At 37.6% G+C, this 18,393-nt stretch overlaps 1 protein-coding gene across 6 annotated transcripts in view; it reads left to right on the top strand.

Moving 5' to 3' along the window:
* Positions 1–18,393, top strand: part of EPHA7 (EPH receptor A7) — a 162,715-nt gene that overhangs the window by 11,730 nt on the left and 132,592 nt on the right. Inside the window, exon 4 of one of the 6 annotated variants that reach the window (XM_032184342.1) lies at positions 425–469. The exons of the other annotated variants lie outside the window; for them this stretch is intronic. Coding sequence (XP_032040233.1) covers positions 425–435 — 11 coding nt within the window. The 3' untranslated portion in view covers positions 436–469. Of the gene's footprint in view, positions 1–424; positions 470–18,393 lie in introns of those variants that run through there. 6 annotated transcript variants of the gene reach the window in all.

Below are 18,393 nucleotides of genomic sequence, written 5' to 3'. Positions count from 1 at the left end.
CTTTTAAAGATACAGAATAATGCCTTATCTGTCTGCATTGTATTAAAGGTAGGAATAGATGGCCACATTGTAGTTCCAAATAGCTCTTCAAACTGTAACACAGTGGGGTTTTTCATTTGTATTAAGCTGGCTTGATTGGCTGACTGTGATTGAAGAATGTGATCCTTTTGCATATAGCTTCTCTCCTGTATGCGAAATTTGTTGAGTTCAGATACTAAAACAATTGAATTTTGATTTATTTGAATTCTGCACTGGATGTGCTGCCAGATGTGTTGTTGTTGCATGAATGTAAGTAACTAGCAGTGTTGGGAAGGATAAGGAAGGGAGCAGTCATGAGTAGTGAAACACATAACCTGGACATTGATCTCCCTTGTGTTTATTCTGCAGTGGTCAATCTTCTAAGTCGAATTCATCTCTTTTTCAGATGAACACTGATTACTTCTCAGTGGTCTAGTGGGATAATGAATAAGAGAGCCTAACTCCAGAGAGCTCACAGTCTTCATGTAAGGCAAAATCTTAAAGTTTGGTGAAACAAGCATGAGAAAACTAGATAAGCATGTGGAATTTGGATTGCAGAGGGTTTTTTTTTGTTTGTTTGTTTGTTTTTTTTTGTTTTTTTGGGGAGGAGGGAGGGACATTACAAAGGACACTCTCCTCAGTATTGATCGTATGTCTGCTGGTGTGTGGCACTGAGTTGAGGCAGGGAAATTTTACCTCTTAAAGTACTGAAAAGTACCTAGCAAAGCTACCGGAACGGTACTTAGCAAAGCTGTGTATCATGTACTGTGTATCTGTTCCAGGAAAAAAAAAAAAAAAAAAAAAAAAACACCACCGCCAAACCCGATGAAATTCTCACTATCTGTAGTAGACTCCCAAGAGATGTAACTGATTTCTTTCTCACAGTGGAGTCCAGTCAATATGTTGCACATGTAAAGACCACACTGGGGTCAGTGACTGGTATTTGAATGAGAAAATGATTCTTTGAGAACTAATTTGATGTATTTTCCATCTGTTTCATGTTAGTTGGGGGTGGGATGAGAGAATTATATTTACTCAATTGAAGCAGTAGAGAAAGTAGTTTCAGAAGGTAGGAAGCATCTCTTAATATGACTGAGCTGAAAAATTACATAGATGATTTGGCGCTAAGTCCGAACAACCGGAATTCAAGGCAAAGCCAAACGGGTACTTTTTACTGTTAAACATTTTATAACACCATATGCATTAACAGTTGTAGCAGTTGTCTTATTGGCCCCCAAAATGGGGAGGGTTTTAGAGCTATTTGTACATTTTGTCTTGGTTAGGTAAAAAGGGAGCTAGAGGCTTTTCTTTCCAAACTTTGTTATGTGATATACTTTGTGCCAGACTACAAGTTACATCTATTCCTTCTTTTTTTTTTTTTCTTTTTTTTTGGGGGGGGAGTGGGAGAATGATAAACTTTTGTATCTTGGCTTTGTGAAATATTACTTGATAACAGATGCCAAAACAGAATTTGCCTTATGTTTGTCATATTTGTGGTAAAGTGGTGTGTTTTTCTTTTTGTGTGTGTCTGTTTTTTTTGTTTGTTTGTATTGTTTTTTTTAATACTGAGGAACATGCAACATGTTTGCTAGCAAAGGGCAATGAATTGAGAGAGGAATGTGAATAAGATGTCATTAAAATAAAAGTTACCAAAGTTACTTCTCAAAAACACAGGATGCATGATTTCGTATAGAATTTGGCCCAGGTGGTATGTTTCAAAGCGTGTGGGTAACCTGCTAATTGAATAGCCAATTTTGACATTCCTGCATTTTCAATTTGAAAATAGTTTAGTGTGTGGAGAAGGAGCAAAATTTTAGACAACTTCATCAGTAGCATGTATATTATCAAGACTTTTTTTTTTTTTTTTTTTAAGAGAATTTACCTTTCCTCCATTTACTTCCAAAATTGCTCTTGTGAAGAGAATGTAATTATTTTCAGCAACTTGAACCAGTGCCAAGAATAAGGACATTTCTGACAATTTTGCTATTTTCTATAAAGCCAGTGAAAGCTCAAAAGGAGAGTCCCTACCTCCTTCCCACATGCACATAAGATATTCAGTAGTTTTTTTGTCCTTTTTAAACAAATGTAATTGTGATCAGGCATTAGGTCCCAGACACAACCACATAGGAACTACTAGATTTTTAAATACGTTGCGTAAGTATCTTTCCACAAAATTCAGAAAAATATAACATACTATCATGGTTCTGCTCGAGTGGGCAGCCGAGCTCCACCACAGCCACTCCCTCACTCCCCCTCCTCAAAGAGGAATGGGTAGAAAATATGATGAAAAGGGCTCAAAGGTTGAGATAAGGACGAGAAAATCACGCAGTAATTATTGTAACACAGGTAGCCGTGGGGCCAAGAGAAGTTGTGCTTCTCTACCAACAACTTCTGAAGCAGCTTGAATCCCCTCATATGCTGTTAATATTTCCTTTTCAGTTGGAGTGTAATTGGCTTCTAGTCCTCAATAGCCCCGGCTCCAGAACCCCAGAGGTTGGCCTCGAGTCTCTCCTGGGGTCTTCTGCCAGAGGCTCCAGGTGAGCCCATGCTCCCCAGCTGCAGTGTAAAGTATGTTTTGCACAGCTGGTCTGGTACGGACAGGCCCAAGGGCTACTGCATGAGCTATTTCTTGTTTGAGTTGTTCCAAGGCCTGTTGTTGCTTGGGGCCCCACTCGAAAGAGTTCCTCTTTCAGGAGTTACTCGATATAGAGGACTCACAAGCTGACTATAGCCTGGCACATGCATTCTCCAAAATCCCACAAGGCCTAGGAAAGCTTGTGTTTCTTTTTTGCTAGTTGGCAGAGACATAACTGTTATTTTGTTGATCACATCCGTTGGAATGTGGCAACGTCCATCCTGCCATTTTACCCCCAAGAACTGGATTTCCTGTGCAGGTCCCTTGACCTTATTCTGTTTAATGGCAAAGCCAGCTTTCAGGAGAATTTGAATTGTTTTCTTCCCTTTCTCAAAAACTTCTTCTGCTGTGTTACCCCATATGACGATATCATCGATGTACTGCAGGTGTTCAGGAGCATTCCCCTGTTCCAGTGTTGTCTGGGTAAGTCCATGGCAAATGTTAGGGGCTGTGTTTCCACCCCTGGGGCAGTCGATTCCAAGTATACTGAATGCCCCTCCAAATGAAAGCAAATTGTGGCCTGCAAGGCTGTTCCTCACTCCTCTCACTCTCCCAGCTGCTGTGTGGCACAGCGTTTTTTTCCCTGTCTTAAATATGCTCTCACAGAGGTGCAAAACAACACTGCTTATTGGCTCGGCTCTGGTCAGCAGTGGGGCCCTTACCAAACATGGAGCTGCTTCTAGATCCTTCTCACAGAAACCATGCTTATGGCCCCCTGCTACCAAAACCTTGCCATGTAAACCCACTACACATACTTACAGGTGAAAACTTTGAGCTAGATGGTCAAGAGTATTGAAGATGTTTCTACTATGAATGCAGAATTGTAATCTTTACTTTGATCCTCCTATGGAGTTTCTAGACAGTTAAGTGTCTTGTTTTCTTTCACCCTGGAGTCTTCTGACTACCCTTCTTGTCAGAGGGATGTGGTAGAAATTATTTTTATTATTAGTTTTATTTGCTATATCTTTCTTTTAGAACAGTCTAGTCTTCATAAAGGAGGTTTCCACAAATTTGTCAGTCTCCTTAGGTCATTCTCGTTTCTTTGTTCGTGTCATTCAACCTTATGATTGTATCAGCACAGAGATGAGAAAAAATATCTCTACCATGATATGTATCTTAAGTTAAATAACAGAAAATGGCAGAATAATAATAAATAACAGAAATTAAATAACAGAAAATACCATGGGGTATCCTCTCAATCTCCTCTTCTCCAGGCTGAACTGAGTGGCTTCAGCTGCTCTTCACCCATCCCTCCCCCCGCACCCCCGCCATTCAGCAACTTCTCCTTTGGAAGCTCTCTAACAGTTTTATGTCCTTTTTACACTGTAGTGCCCAAAACTGAGCACAGTAGTCAAGGTGAGGCCACACCAGTGTATATACCAGGACAATCACTTCTCTCAGCAGGCTGCCAGGGCACACAGTTGTCTCATATGCAACTTGATGTCAAACAGAACCCCCATTCTTCATAGCATTTGTTCCAGGTCTCTGTGTTGTGGTTCCTTTCAACCATAAAATACTTCTTTTTTTTTTTATTGTTTTGTTTTGTTTTGTTTTGTAGTGTTCCTTTATATGAAGCATCTGAATCAACTTGATTACTGTAACTACAGACCATCATAGTCTTGGTAACGTAAGCCTTTCTCAAGTCTGACATGAAGATATATGAAATGCTAGGTGATGTTAAGTTGAAGTGATCAAGAACCACATGGTGGAGGTAATTGCAACTGGATAGCTCTCATCCATGATGCCATCAATGCTCCCTAAAATGAATTAACTGGAAAGCTAATGTCAGAAGGGCTGACAGTGGTTGAAATAGTACATACAGGTGAGCAATCAGGAGCCCAGATCTCAGAAACATAAATAAACCATTAGTTGACATAGTTGAATGTTGAGCTCTTTCCCTTCTCCAACCTCTCTTCTTTCCTTCTCCCTATTCCTTTTCACAAATTCTGTTGTCTCCAGGAATTTTATTTTTGCATTTTGCTAGAGCTTTGAGTATCAATTTCTTAGACTCAGTTTGTTGTATATTTTTTCCCCATCAGATTCACTGCTGATCATAAATTTTGAAAACAAAACAACAAACAAACAAACAAACAAAAAACAGCAATGAAGTCAAACAGAACCTTAATAATTTCTCCTTCAGTTACAGAGGAGTTGTCTTTTTACAGGTCTGAAATACCACTCCTGAATTAGCTGTGGTTGCTCAACAGCTGGGCTATTAACTCGTCAGCCAAAAAATCTGTTTCTTCTAAATAAAGCTTTAGCTGGTGTTTAGAATTGGAATCTCTTGGTGTCAAGTCTGTTGCCCAGAACCATACGTCTTGCTGCTGAAGCAAACTTTTGTGAGAAATTGCAATAAACATGCAATAGTTTTTGTTATCATCGTCTAAGTACAGAAGTTTCCAAGATGAGACAAAAAAAAAAAAAAAAAAAAAGCAAATGTCTTAATTGGAAGTTCTTTTTTTTTTTTTTTTTTTTTTTATTATTTTTTTTTTTTTTTTATTTAATTCTTTTTGTCCAGGGTTTCTGATGATCTCTGACAATGAAGGCACAAAAATAAATTTAAATATTCTTTTATTTCCAAGTCTAAATGGCAGAAGAGTGGCATATAAACCTTGTTAGGTTGTATCTCAAGTGTACATCCATTCCATCAAATTGGACTGTTTATTTTTTATTTGCTTAAAAAATAAACAATAACCAATTAGGTGCCAGGAGAAAAAATGAGGATCAGCAGAATATGGGGAAGCTGAAAGCAGAGAAAATTTAACAGAAGAGATGATCAGAGAAAAGTGGGAGCATGTAAATATATGTTTAACATAATCTGCTTTAACAGTATCTGACATCGATATACAGATGGTATAATGTTGACAAAGTTGTTCAAGCAAACTGTGCAGTTCAAAGTAGAAATTGTTCTCTGAAAACAAAGAGCCATGTTTAAATGAATGAAGCTGAGGTTCTTATTAGAAAAGTGGGACAAACGTACAGAGAGATCCATGTTTAGTACTGAAGTTGAAAGGAATGAAATTTATGTGAACAAAATGTTTGCTTAACAAGATTGGATTTTGAATTTTGCTGGCCCCCAAACTTCATCCTTTCTCATGAAAATGTTTGTCTCCTCCTAATAGTTCATATATAATAAGCACTATTAAATCTTTAAGACTGTCTGTCTGGTTTTACTTAGGAAACAGTTGAAGACAGTATTTTTTGTTCCCTTTATGTGGCTTTTCAGCTGCTATCATCCTTATTACCGCTTGAACTACAATGTAAAAATTAATTGTTGGTTCTTGATTTCTCAGCATTAAATCTCAATGTTTTCCCTGCCCTGTGCAAGCTCTGTCTGCAATACTAATTGAGTTATTAAAAAGAGTAAGCTGTCCAAAGTTGGTGGATTAAGACTTTTTAATTTAAAACAAGTAAAAAATCTTCAATTAACAAAAACAAAGACAATATGGTTCTCTCTAAGTGGACTCAATTCTATAAATTACACATACTTTGTTTATGTTTTGCTTTTTTTTTTTTTCCTTTTAGAAATACTGTAAATTTTACTTTGTTAATAAAAACTTAAAGCTCTAACCAACTTCAGAATAGAACAGTTTGTAATGGGCTTTCTTAAAATAATTAAAAAAATATTTTAATGGAGTTCATTAAAAATGAAATATGGTTCATGAGGCAGTAAAAATATATTTTCTACTGTAGGCATTCACAGGATATTGTGGCATAAAGCAGAAAAAAGGCAGGTTCACTGTTTAATTTCATGAAAAGTGACCTCTCTTTATAGTGTGATGAAATATCTAATTCTTTCTATTACCCTGCCTTAATGAGAAAACAGCAGCAATAACATATATATATATATAACATTATGAACATTTACATTTTATGAAACTTCCCTTGTTTACTTACAAAACCTTTTACCCCTGAACACTTTTTATTCTTTCCTTTGCACATATCTGTATCCATGAGTTGTTTCTCAGATTAATGACAAATGTATGGTATGTGTGAAAGTGAATAGTATCCTAACTAGTAGATCACAGCAGAAATTAATTATTTTCTATGGGAATCATAGAAATCATATTTAATTTCCTAATAAAAATCATAAAATATGTCTTTTTCTCAGACATATTGGTAATAGTTCAGTATTTTTTGAGTGTCTCAGGTGAAGGGATATTCTTGTGCACTTATCCACTGATGACAGTTTCTGACTTCACCAAGTCTAGTAAATAAACACAATAAGTCAACATACTGCAAAACAGCTGTTCAGTATTCAATACTTTTCTTTACTTCTCTTTTTCTCCTTTAAGAAGAGATTTTCCTTTTAGGAAAAATATTTTTAGAAGCTATATGCACTTTAGATAATTTATTTTAATGTTAACCTAATTTGTAGCTCAGAGTAATAAAGGCCACCACGTATAAAAATTGGGTGAGATAAGAATTAGGCTCAATTACTATAGTTCTAGAGTCCTGGTCTTGTCAATTTATGTACTTATATAGCCTTATTTAGCTGCGTGGCCCTGCTGCGTATCCTAATGAGAATAAAGTTGCTCACATCTGTAAGAAACATCAGGTGTTTTTTTTTGTTTGTTTGTTTGTTTGTTTGTTTTTGTTAACGGTGGGTAAATTGATACTTTACCTTCCTAAATTTTATGGTTTAAATTAGTTACATGTGATTCTTAGCAAGATACAGCTCTATTACAGTAATATCTAGCATTTTTTCTAATAGAAGTCTAATTAACTGCAATTATTAGTATATATGACACCTGACAGATCTCAAATGTGTGACTGATTTATAAAAAGGAAGTACTTCATCAAGAAATATAATTACTGCTCTTATTTCACAATATATTCAATATATATAAATGTAGAACAGATCAGAGGTTTTTTTTTTGTTTGTTTTTTTGTTTTTTTTTTTACTGTAATTGTGAAATAAGTCAAGGATACGATTTTGAGAAGCTAGTGCAAATCTAGAGCACTAGCTTTCTGGTTAACTACTGATTTATGAGCAAAAGTATTTCTGATAGTATCTCTTACCATAAATAAGCATGCTTTAGAAAGTATATCCCTGAAACTGGGTTACTACTTTTCAAGAGATCAGTTTATGACTAATTTAAGTAAGCAGTGCCTCACACAGAAAACTATCTGTGTGACTGTGGGCTCAGGCTTAATCCCTAGAGCTAAATGGCAAGAATCCTATGAACTCCATCAGTGTAACACCATACGTTAATACTTCCCTGTGGAGGAAAGTGCTGAAGTTTTAAGTAACATATGCATAAACCTAAAGCTTTATGTTGATGGAATGTATTTAAATTAATTTTTGATTAGGAGTGTTTTTCTAAGTTGTAGGCGTTGTGTTGGTAGAAATGTGTTCAGAGAAGCAAATATACATGGGACTCAAAAAGTGTATGGATGGTACAAGAGATATATGAAATCTAGCATGATTAATTGATATAAATTGTTAAATTATTTCCTTACATTTATTGAATGTGAAATATCACCCAGCCTAGATGACTGGTGCTGATTTTCCAGTAGATTGAGCGCACAGTAGGCTGAGCTATGCTAGCTGTTGAGTCATGTTCCCGGAACTTCTCCTGTCAGGTGGCTGATATGGTGACCTCAGCTAATATGCACATGACCAGCTCCATATTCCTTTCACTTTACTAGATATGTCCTCATGACTGAATTGCCAAGTGTCCAGTGACAGTGCATACATGTACTGTTTTCTACATGCATTTATTTCTCCATAGAGGTCTAACGCCCGAGTAAGACGTGCAGGTGTTATGAGTTCCTTGTCCACTTCTGCTCAAGAAAAAACTAATGGTTGGCTGTTTATTATTATTTTTATATTAATAATTTTATAATATTAATATATATATAATATATTAATATGTTATATTAATATTATTACATATTGTTATATGTAATATTATTATTGACCCAATCTACTCCACCTGAAAAGTTAGTACTCTCTGTGGCATCCAACTCTCCAAATCTCTCTCTGTTTCTCACCTTAGCACGCTTCATTTATGTATGATCTGTAATTGCAATATTCTTTTAACTTCCTGAATGTGCCATCTTTTTCAACACTAAACCATTGTATGGGTTTACAATATAAGATCCATAAGTAATGTATCTTATGGATGTCTATCTGGTGCCAATTTGAATTGAACCATTTGTGTCCACAGAGACACACAGTTGGCCTTGAGAACCTCATTAAATCACTAATTCAAACTCTTGAAACCCTTGCTTAGCTACCATGAAAGAGCTTGAAGAATGCTGACAATTGAGATGTAGAAGTAAAGTTTATTGTATTTCTAAAAGTATGGCAGTCTGTGTGCCAAACAGCTCAGCTCTGTTGGTGCTTAGTTTTTACATGTTCAAAAAATAGATGTTCTCCAGCTTGTCTGTGGAACATGGTTTTAGCGGGCAACATGTGTCTGTGATCACTGACCATATTTACATGACCTCATTCAACTCAAGTTTTCCAGACTTAGGTCAATTATTTTTTTCATGCAGAGGAGAATTTGAACTCAGATCTATTGCTTTAAATAGGGCATGTCAATTAACCAACACGTAGTCAGCACTTGAAGGTTTTAATAACCCCTGCTAACGAAACTATTCTGCTTCCATAGTGTAGCAGTTAAAATCATTTATGTGGAGGTATGGATTCACAGAATCACAGAATTTTTAGGTTGGAAGAGACCTCAAAATCATCGAGTCCAACCTCTGACCTAACGCTAACAATTCCCACTAAACCATATCCCTAAGCTCTACTTTGGTTCTGAATTGTGTATGTATGTGTGTGTGTACACATACACATGTGTACATATGTGTACACATACATATATTGTAATATATAGAATTATATATATATAATTGTATTATATCTTTTAAATATATTAAATATATTAAAATTATATATTATATATATATATTTAGATCATCTTTGGTATTTCTTTTTGAATTGCTGACTGGAGGTAATTTTTGAGTACAACTGGAATCCGGCTGAAGACAGGGTATTCTTGTTTGATTTTGTTGTGTTGCATAAGACCCATGATACGGTCTCCTAGCTAAAACCAAACATTTAATCTTGCATGTTTTAGGTCTTGTATTTCAAAATGCTGGCTTTTTTTTTTTTTCTTTTTTTCTTGATTGATTTATTTGCACAGTAAATAGTATAGATAACCCAACATTTTCATTTTTGTCCAAAATTATGTAATGAAAACTTGTTCTCTACCAGTAGCTCTTCAGTAAAAATTATTACTGATTATTTTATTTCTTGAGTATGTTATAATTTTGGTATTGCTTTGTGTTTATTATGTAAGGATAGTATGTTTATATAGACAAATGGAAAACTTTTACTATGTGTGCAGTTTTATTGACACTAGGTAGAAAAAGAAGTGCAGATCATGTCCTCCCCCAAGTGATACCTAGAAGGAAATTGGCATTGTTTTAGCTGTTAGCAAATCCCAAAGCTCCATATTGTCACACAATTCCTTCACCTATGGAAGTCTCATCCAGATTTAATCTGCAGCCTGCAGCTGGTAAAAGTGAAAGTATCAGGTCCTTAAAACCATAAGCAGGGTTGAAAAATGTCCCACAGTGCTCACTTATGAATAGAGTATTCAGTCTGTGATCTGAGACTTTCTGTTCTGTTCACTTTCGCTTATCATTATTTGCATATCATTTAATTTTCTGATTAAAAGGAGGCAATTCTTTGGCTTTATCATGTGTATTCTCATCTGTCTGCTTTAGTTTGTCAATTGAAATAAGACTCAATTTGGCCTATTAAAAAAAAAAATCTAGTCAGTCGAATTGCTAGTGAATAATGGCAGTAAATGAGGGAAAGAAATAACACCTTTTTAAAACATCCCTTTTCCTGGATGAGTGTGAGAGAGTAGGATACAATGGCATACCTACTTCTGAGCTTTGTATCTTAAAGATTTTCTGTCATAAATTCATAAATCTCCTTACCAGGAGATCTCTGTTTTTTTTTGTTTGTTTGTTTGTTTTTTTTTTGTTTGTTTGTTTTTTTGTTTTTTGTCCCAAGGAGCTCAGAACTGGACACAGTACTCCAGCTGAGGCCTAACCAGATTTCCCTGTCAACAGTGTATTTATATTCAGTGAAGCGAAGCCCCAGCTTGTGGCACTCTCACAAACTGTACTCACTCTCAATGGCACTCTCACAGACTGTACGCTCTCACTCTCAGTGACTTGTACAGCCTTGAGAAGGGAGGAGACAGTGAAAGGCCAGCGTTAAGGTCATGGAAAAGGGGAATATCATATGATTGGAACTCTCTTATGATTACCCAAAGCAGGTAAAAACTCTTCTTCTGTAATGCAGTATGCATCTCTGTAGGTTAACAAATAGATATCTCTTGTCCTTTTTAAAACTTCCATAGCTGTCTGCTTTGAAAAACATTGTGGTTCCACCCAACCCAGATGGAAGTACTACTGTGCTGCCAGAGATCCCTTGCCAATCTCTATCCCTGATAGCGGTTTATATCAGGGATATTTTTGGGCCCCTTGCTACAAGGGCATCGAGGTGCTGGAGCACATCCAAAGATGGGCAACAAAGCTGATGAAGGGTCTGGAGAGCCACTTATGAAGAGTGGCTGAGGGAGCTCGGGTTGTTCAGCCTCAAGAAAAGGAGGCTCAAAGAAGACCTTTTCATGCAGTACAATTACACAATTTTTAACCCTGCTTACGATTTTAAGGACCTGATACTTTCACTTTTACCAGCTGCAGGCTGCAGATTAAATCTGGATGAGACTTCCATAGATGAAGGAATTGTGTGACAATATGGAGCTTTGGGATTTGCTAACAGCTAAAACAATGCCCATTTCCTTCTAGGTATCATTTGGGAGGACATGATCTTTTTCTACCTAGTGTCAATAAAACTGTGCACATTGTGAAGTTTTCCTTTTGTTCTTAATGGAGGCTATAGTGACACGGGGATCAGTCTCTGTCATGGTTCCGCTCGAGTGGGCAGCCGAGCTCCACCACAGCCGCTCTCTCACTCCCCCTCCTCAAAGAGGAATGGGGAGAAAATATGTGAAAAGGGCTCAAGGATTGAGATAAGGACGAGAAAATCACGCAATAATTATTGTAACGGGCAAAACAGACTCGGCATAAGGAGATAGTAAGATTTATTGCCTACAACTAACAAGCGAGAGAAGTGAGAAAACAAAGGAAAAAAAAACAAAAGCACCTTCCCCCCCCATCCACCCTCTTCCACCTCCTCCCCCCGAGCGGCGCAGGGGAACGGGGAATGGGGGTTATGGTCAGTCTACAGCACTTCTTCTCTGCCGCTCCTTCTCGGTCACTCTCTTCCCCTGTGCTGTGGGGTCCCACCCACGGGATGCAGTCCTTGATGAACTGATCCGGCGTGGGCTTCCCACAGGCAGCAGCTCTTTCAGAACTGCTCCAGATATGGGTCCGTACCACGGGGTCCATCCCTCAGGAGAAAACTGCTCCAACCTGGCTCCCCTACGGGCAGCAGCTCCTGCCAGGTCACCTGCTCCTGCGTGGGCTCCTCTCCACGGGCTACAGGTCCGGCCCAGAATCTGCTCCGGCAGGGGTCTTCCACAGGCGGCAGCCTCCGTCGGTGCAGGGCCACCTGCTCCACCGTGGTCTCCTCCACGGGCTGCAGCGTGGAACCCTGCTCCACCGTGGTACTCCATGGGCTGCAGGGGGACATCCTGCTTCACCATGGTCCTCACCACAGGCCGCAGGGGACTTCTGCTCCGGCGCCTGGAGCACCTCTCCCCCTCCTTCTACACTGACCTTGGTGCAAGGCTGTTCTCTCACTCTCTTGACTCTCCCGGCTGCTGTGTGGCGCAGCGTTTTTTCCCTGTCTTAAATTTGCTCTCACAGAGGCGCAAAACAACATCGCTTATTGGCTCGGATCTGGAAAACAATGGGGCCCTTCCCAAACATGGGGCAGCTTCTAGATCTTTCTCACAGAAACCACCCCTATGGCTCCCTGCTACCAAAACCTTGCCACATAAACCCACTACAGTCTCTTGTCCCCGTCACCAAGTAATAGGACAAGAGAAAATGTCCTTAAGTTGTACCAGGGGAGGTTTAGGTTGGATATTAGGAAAAAAAAATACTGAAAGGGTTGTTCAGTATTGGAACAAGCTGCCCAGGGAAGTGGTTTAAGCCATCATTCCTGGAAGTCCTCGGAAAACATGTAGATGTAGGGCTTAGTGATATGGTTTAATGTTGGACTTAACTAAGGATACTAAGTGCTAGGCTTAAGGTTGGACTAGATGTTATTGGAGGCCCTTTCCAACCTAAATGGTTCTATGATTCTGAAACATATTGGGAAAGTCTGTTGAGCACTGCTATCATTTCATGCTTACATGCCAGTTCTCTCTCTTTGCTCTTTCCAAGTACCTTCAACTGGAGTTAATGTTTCCTGCAGGGCTGATATAACACACCAAAGAGGCAAAACTCCTTGCTTTTACCCGGTGGAGAAGGGGACTTGAAACATTTTTGTTGCAAAATATCTTATTTTCCCTTGGGAAAAATCTTGCTTTATTCATAATAAATAAATAAATAGCCTTATGGGACTACTTGTGAGAGTAACAAAAACACGAATCATCCCCATGTCATAACCATCTGTTACTAACACAAAGAGTAAGGGCTCAGCCTTGTGGCCCTTGCTAAAGGCAGTTTGTTTAATAGGAGTTACTACAGATATGAAAAATGTGCGTTTTCCTCATTATTGTTGCAATATCCCCACCAGTAGTGTTAAAAAAAAAAAATAAAAAAAAAAAAAGGAAGGAATTAAAAAGAAAAAAAAGTCATCATGAGCACTGCTGTATGATCATACAATTACATTATTTTATGTTGTGGTAGGCTGCAATAAATATCTAATTTCAAGAAATATTGCAGATTTTTAAAAATTTGCTTTAGCTACTTTCATGTATATATTTTGTAGTATCTCTTTTGGCTTTATGACTGAATTGTGACTGGGTTTTCTTTTCTACTGCTTTTTATAATTGAGGTAGACCTCCTTTTTGAACATGGCTAGTGTGAAAAAGGTGCAGCTTTTCCCTTCTCCCTCAGCAGGGAATGTTAGCCTTTTTACTTAGTTCTACTGCTCTCTGCCCTGCCAAATAATAACTACAGGTGTTATTAGAAAACGGAAATCATTTGATCCATACTTACATGCTATTTCATAGCAGAAGGTTAGATTTGGTGGCTGATACTTCCATTTACTTCTTAGGCTGGACTGCCATGCTGGATTGCATTTTTGTTCCCACCTTTGTGACGTCCCATGTGTTTGTCATTCCTATATCAGTATTTTAGGGAATCACTCTACAATACTTATTACAAAGACTGTCATTCTGTAAAAAATCAGTTTTGGTGCCCCCCACCTACTTTTATCATCAGCTTTTACATGCATCATTTTTAGATCTTCCTTAAGTCTTAGAGTTATGCTAAAGAAAGCATTTGAGCCATAGGTTTTAATAGGGGCATTAAGTCTGTGCTCTTTCACTTCTGGTTATAAATGTATGCTTACCATAGCAAGTGTTGTTATAATTCTGTGGATTGCATCTCAGTGGGAGGCCAGTTCCCTGGCTAGCTATACTGCCTTTAAGGGTGGCAATACACAATCATTTTGGCTCAGAGCACATGCAGTGCGGCCCAGAATCTGGGAATATATAAAATTTATGATAGGAGACTGGATGTTTCCATGGTATATGCAGGAAGACAGGAATTGCTGTACTGGATCAAACAAATGGCTTGTCAAATCCATTGCTCTTTTGCCAGCAATGCCCAATAACAGAGGTTTCTTTTTGTTTGTTTGTTTGTTTTGTTTTGTTTTTAAGATAAAAGAACATCAGTATTGTTTTTCTACAACCCCAAAGCATTCTATACAGCTCTGTTATGTTTCTTTTATATTCTTTCTCCAGTCATTTTCGTTAAAATGTTAAAAATATCTGATTGTTTTGATTGTTTCCCTTTCATGTAATAGATATGTTCTCATACATTTTAAACCCATAATTCATTTTTGTGTTTTGTTAAGTTTGTGGCCTCAAATTTAAAGTTTGAAAATTCTACTGATGTTTATATTATTAACAATTAAAGCCCTGTGATTTATAAAATGAAGATTTTGAACTTGACTGGAAATCCCCTTGAGGATCTGGCATAGAATTATAGACAGACAAAATTGATTTCTGTGCATTTAGAAATGTGCATTTTAAAAGGTTTATGATTGGAGAAATTAATTCATAGTTCGTTAACCGTATATATGACAAATGCACTGGAGTTTTATGACAGCAACTTCTTTTTCTGCATTTATAAACACTTTGAACTATCAAAGGGTTAAACCCTCCAGGCAAACAGCATATCGCTTTCCTTAAAATGCCTTTGGGAAACTGAGATAAATGGTGAAGCATTTTCTGTGTTGACATGATGTTCGCCTGTCCGATCGCATCCTTCCCAACAGACAGCAGAGAAGCAATTACAAAAAAAGACATCTGTGCCAAGGTTTGGCTAGCCAGTGAGGGCAAGCTCTTGTGTTTAAGAGGTAGAGAATCCAATCGATGAAAATGTCTGGGCCTGTTAGCACCAATAAAGCTGAAGGCCACTGGGAAGCTCAGGGAGGGTCTTTTGTTGCGGAGATAGAAAAGAGGCCAAAGCTGTGACACTTGGGGAGGAATAGGGTCAGCTAGTACCATCATCCATCTTCCTCAATGGCAGCTTTCTGTCAGTTTTTAACCCTGCTCAGCAGAGGAGCTAAACCTCTATTGTTGGCACCAGCCAATTCTCAGCCAAGTGTAAATGAAGTTAATATTCACTGACCTTATGCATAGCCAATGAAGGCCCTTGATGTCATCCTGGAAATAATGTTATCTGACACTTCAAAAAGCAGATGTTGGCAGGTTGTTTAGGGTTTTTTGCTGAGCCGGTATGCAAAGACGCATTGTTTAGCTACCTCACATTTAAACTGATTTCCATAATAACCACAAATAGGCCTTTTTGACCTTAAATTGACATAGTTATAGTTTTAGTTTGCATCTCATTATATGCTGCTCACAAAGCCATACTGACCTGCACTAAGTGATCTGGGAGAAGTAGCTTGGTTACTTAGATAAGAAATATATGGGTCAATGAACAAATTTTATTTATGCTGATAAAACAGTGAGTAATTAAAATAGTTCAAATAGTTCAAAAAAGACATTTTTAGAGCACAGTGAATAATAGTGTTTATTTGCAACATACTTTCTTGAAAGGAAAATATATCACAAGAAGTAAAAAAAACATTTTTGCTTTCCTGGGTATGGTTTTTATTTGAAAGGCCTATTACAAGCAATGGTTAAAGTCTTCCTTTGTTTCCAGTAATATTTTGTAATGGTGAAACATTGTTATTCTAATATTGTTTTAATTACAGAAAGTTAAACAGTTTTCATAGATTCTACTTTGCCAGAAGTTTATCTAAGACAGAAGTGCACTGGTGATAACTGCATATTTATACAGTGCATTTTGTCTAGATAGATCCCCAGACTTCCCTCAGACTTTTGCTAACACAATACATCCACACTCTTCTTGTGTCAAAGCCAGTGTCCAACATCTGTTGTAACTCCAGGGAGACACACTAGGGCTCTTTCTAATGTGCAGTGGTGTTTCGCAGCAGACTGTGGTTCTGATTCAAGGAAGCACATGAGTACATACCACACATGGAAGGTGAAAACTGCTTCGGTTTGTTTTTCTTCTTTTCAATTAGCTCAAACTCTCTCGCACGTGTGCTTACCTTATAAAAGATGAGCATAATGTATTATGGGAATAAAGTGCAGATGCAGGATAAGTAGTCATTGTTAATCAAAATTTTCAGCTGTATCTGGCAATGAACTTCTCAGGTTCATGTTTTTCCCATTGTGAGCAGAACACGACAGCAGACAGCAGAAAACTGTTATACTGCAGTGCTGGTTTATAAACTGGTTCTGGTTATAAAAACATTTGAATGATGATTGTAGTGTAGTTAGCACATTTCCAGTCGTAATCCATACCTGTCCTTTTGAAAAAAGAGCTCAGTGTCATGGTTTCTTGTTCTTGCTTTGTTGTTGTCGTTAAAGAATGAGTTAATGGTTGAACTGAGAGTGCTTGATCAACGGTGTTGCTGGGGAGGCAATTATCTGACAAGCTGGCAAAGATGAGAAGTACCAGAACAGATCTGCATCTAACTGAAATCTCTCAGATCTGATCTTAAGATAAACAGTCCTAGGATTTTTGGAAACTGTTTTATTGATTGTATTCTCCCCGTCAGTCGCATTTATTTGTACATGTTAAAGACGTGAACAAGTTTCCTGGAGTAACAGATTTACTTGCACAGTGGCTCATCAGCTCAAGATTTCTCTGTGTATGCCTTTGCTTGATATTAACTCACATCAAATGAAATTAAAAAAAAAAAAAAAAAAAAAAAAAAAAAGTGAAAATCACCGTTTCTGGATGAAATTTTAAGAAACCAATGATTTTTTTTTTTTTTTTTTTTTGAAGTACAGCACCATATTTCATCAACTTCTGGTTATTTGTGTGCTGGCTGTGACGTATGAAGGCTCAGTATTGTAGCTCAAATGACTAAAAGGCTACTTTCAGTTTGGACCAATTTTAATGGGGTGTCTGATAGGACTAATTAGTCCAAATAGATTAAGCAGATTTTTATCTTTATTTTTTATTTTTATCAGTCCTATATTAAGTCCTTTCTACAACCATTCTGAAATTACCTGAAGTTAGAAGAAAATTCCTGAAGTACAGAAATACAGACAGCCACTGAACAGTGCAGGGAGAGCAATGAGCCAGAGAGCATTGAGAGCAATGGGGTACCTTACTGGGATTCTAACAAGCCCTAAGACTTCTAAGCAAGCAACTTAATTTGTTTAAGACTTAACAAAGACCCATTTCTTCTGTAAATTATATTGACTATTAACCAAATTTCTAGTCACTTTTTGGTTTTGCTACACAGCTGTAAATCCATTGATTTCTGGCTGAGTTTTGATAGCCTGTCCCTTTGCCAGGCTTTATATTATGAAAAGCGTAGAATGAAAAAACATACAAACAAACAAAAACTAAAACTGACCCAGTTCTGCTCTCTCCTCCATCAGAAATGGATACTGAAGTACAGAAGTTTATTTCCTGTTTCAGGGACGGGACTGTGAAAGAGAAATTTGCCTTTGTGAATTAAGCCATGGTCATATTGATTCATTTCATCCTGTTGGTATTGAACATTGTGTTTTAGTTGAAAGCTTACAAGATGCTAGCTTTCCATGGGGAGGCTGCTGAAGAAGTAATCCAAAAATAATGTAAATTGAAAGTGCTTGGTTTAATGTAGTTTCCTGTTTGTTTGCGTGTTTGTCTTAAACAAAACAGAACAAACCAAAACATTCTTTTGGACTAAATGTCAGCAGAAGATTCATTAGGGTGACAGTGACACCACTGGCTGTGAACTGCAGGGGTGTGGGGAGATAGGAGCTTCTGGCTCAATTGCTGTCTGAAGGCAGCAATAAGCCCGTCAGTATCAACAGCTGGATTGTTGGTGATACTGTTGCAGTGCCTACCTGTTCTAGAGGAAGCCTGGCCCGTGATAGGAATCTGATGTTCATGCTTGGAGCTAGTTTGATGTTACTTTTGATTAATCTCATCTGTAAGGGGTTAGGGCTTCAACAACAGATTTTTGAGGTTGGTTCTGTGTACAATAATAGACAATTTTTACCCCTGGACTTTGGGCTTCTGCAAAAATA

This window comes from Aythya fuligula, chromosome 3 (genome assembly GCF_009819795.1).
Source record: "Aythya fuligula isolate bAytFul2 chromosome 3, bAytFul2.pri, whole genome shotgun sequence".
Classification (NCBI taxonomy): domain Eukaryota; kingdom Metazoa; phylum Chordata; class Aves; order Anseriformes; family Anatidae; genus Aythya; species Aythya fuligula.
This window is presented reverse-complemented; position numbering and strand designations above follow the sequence as displayed.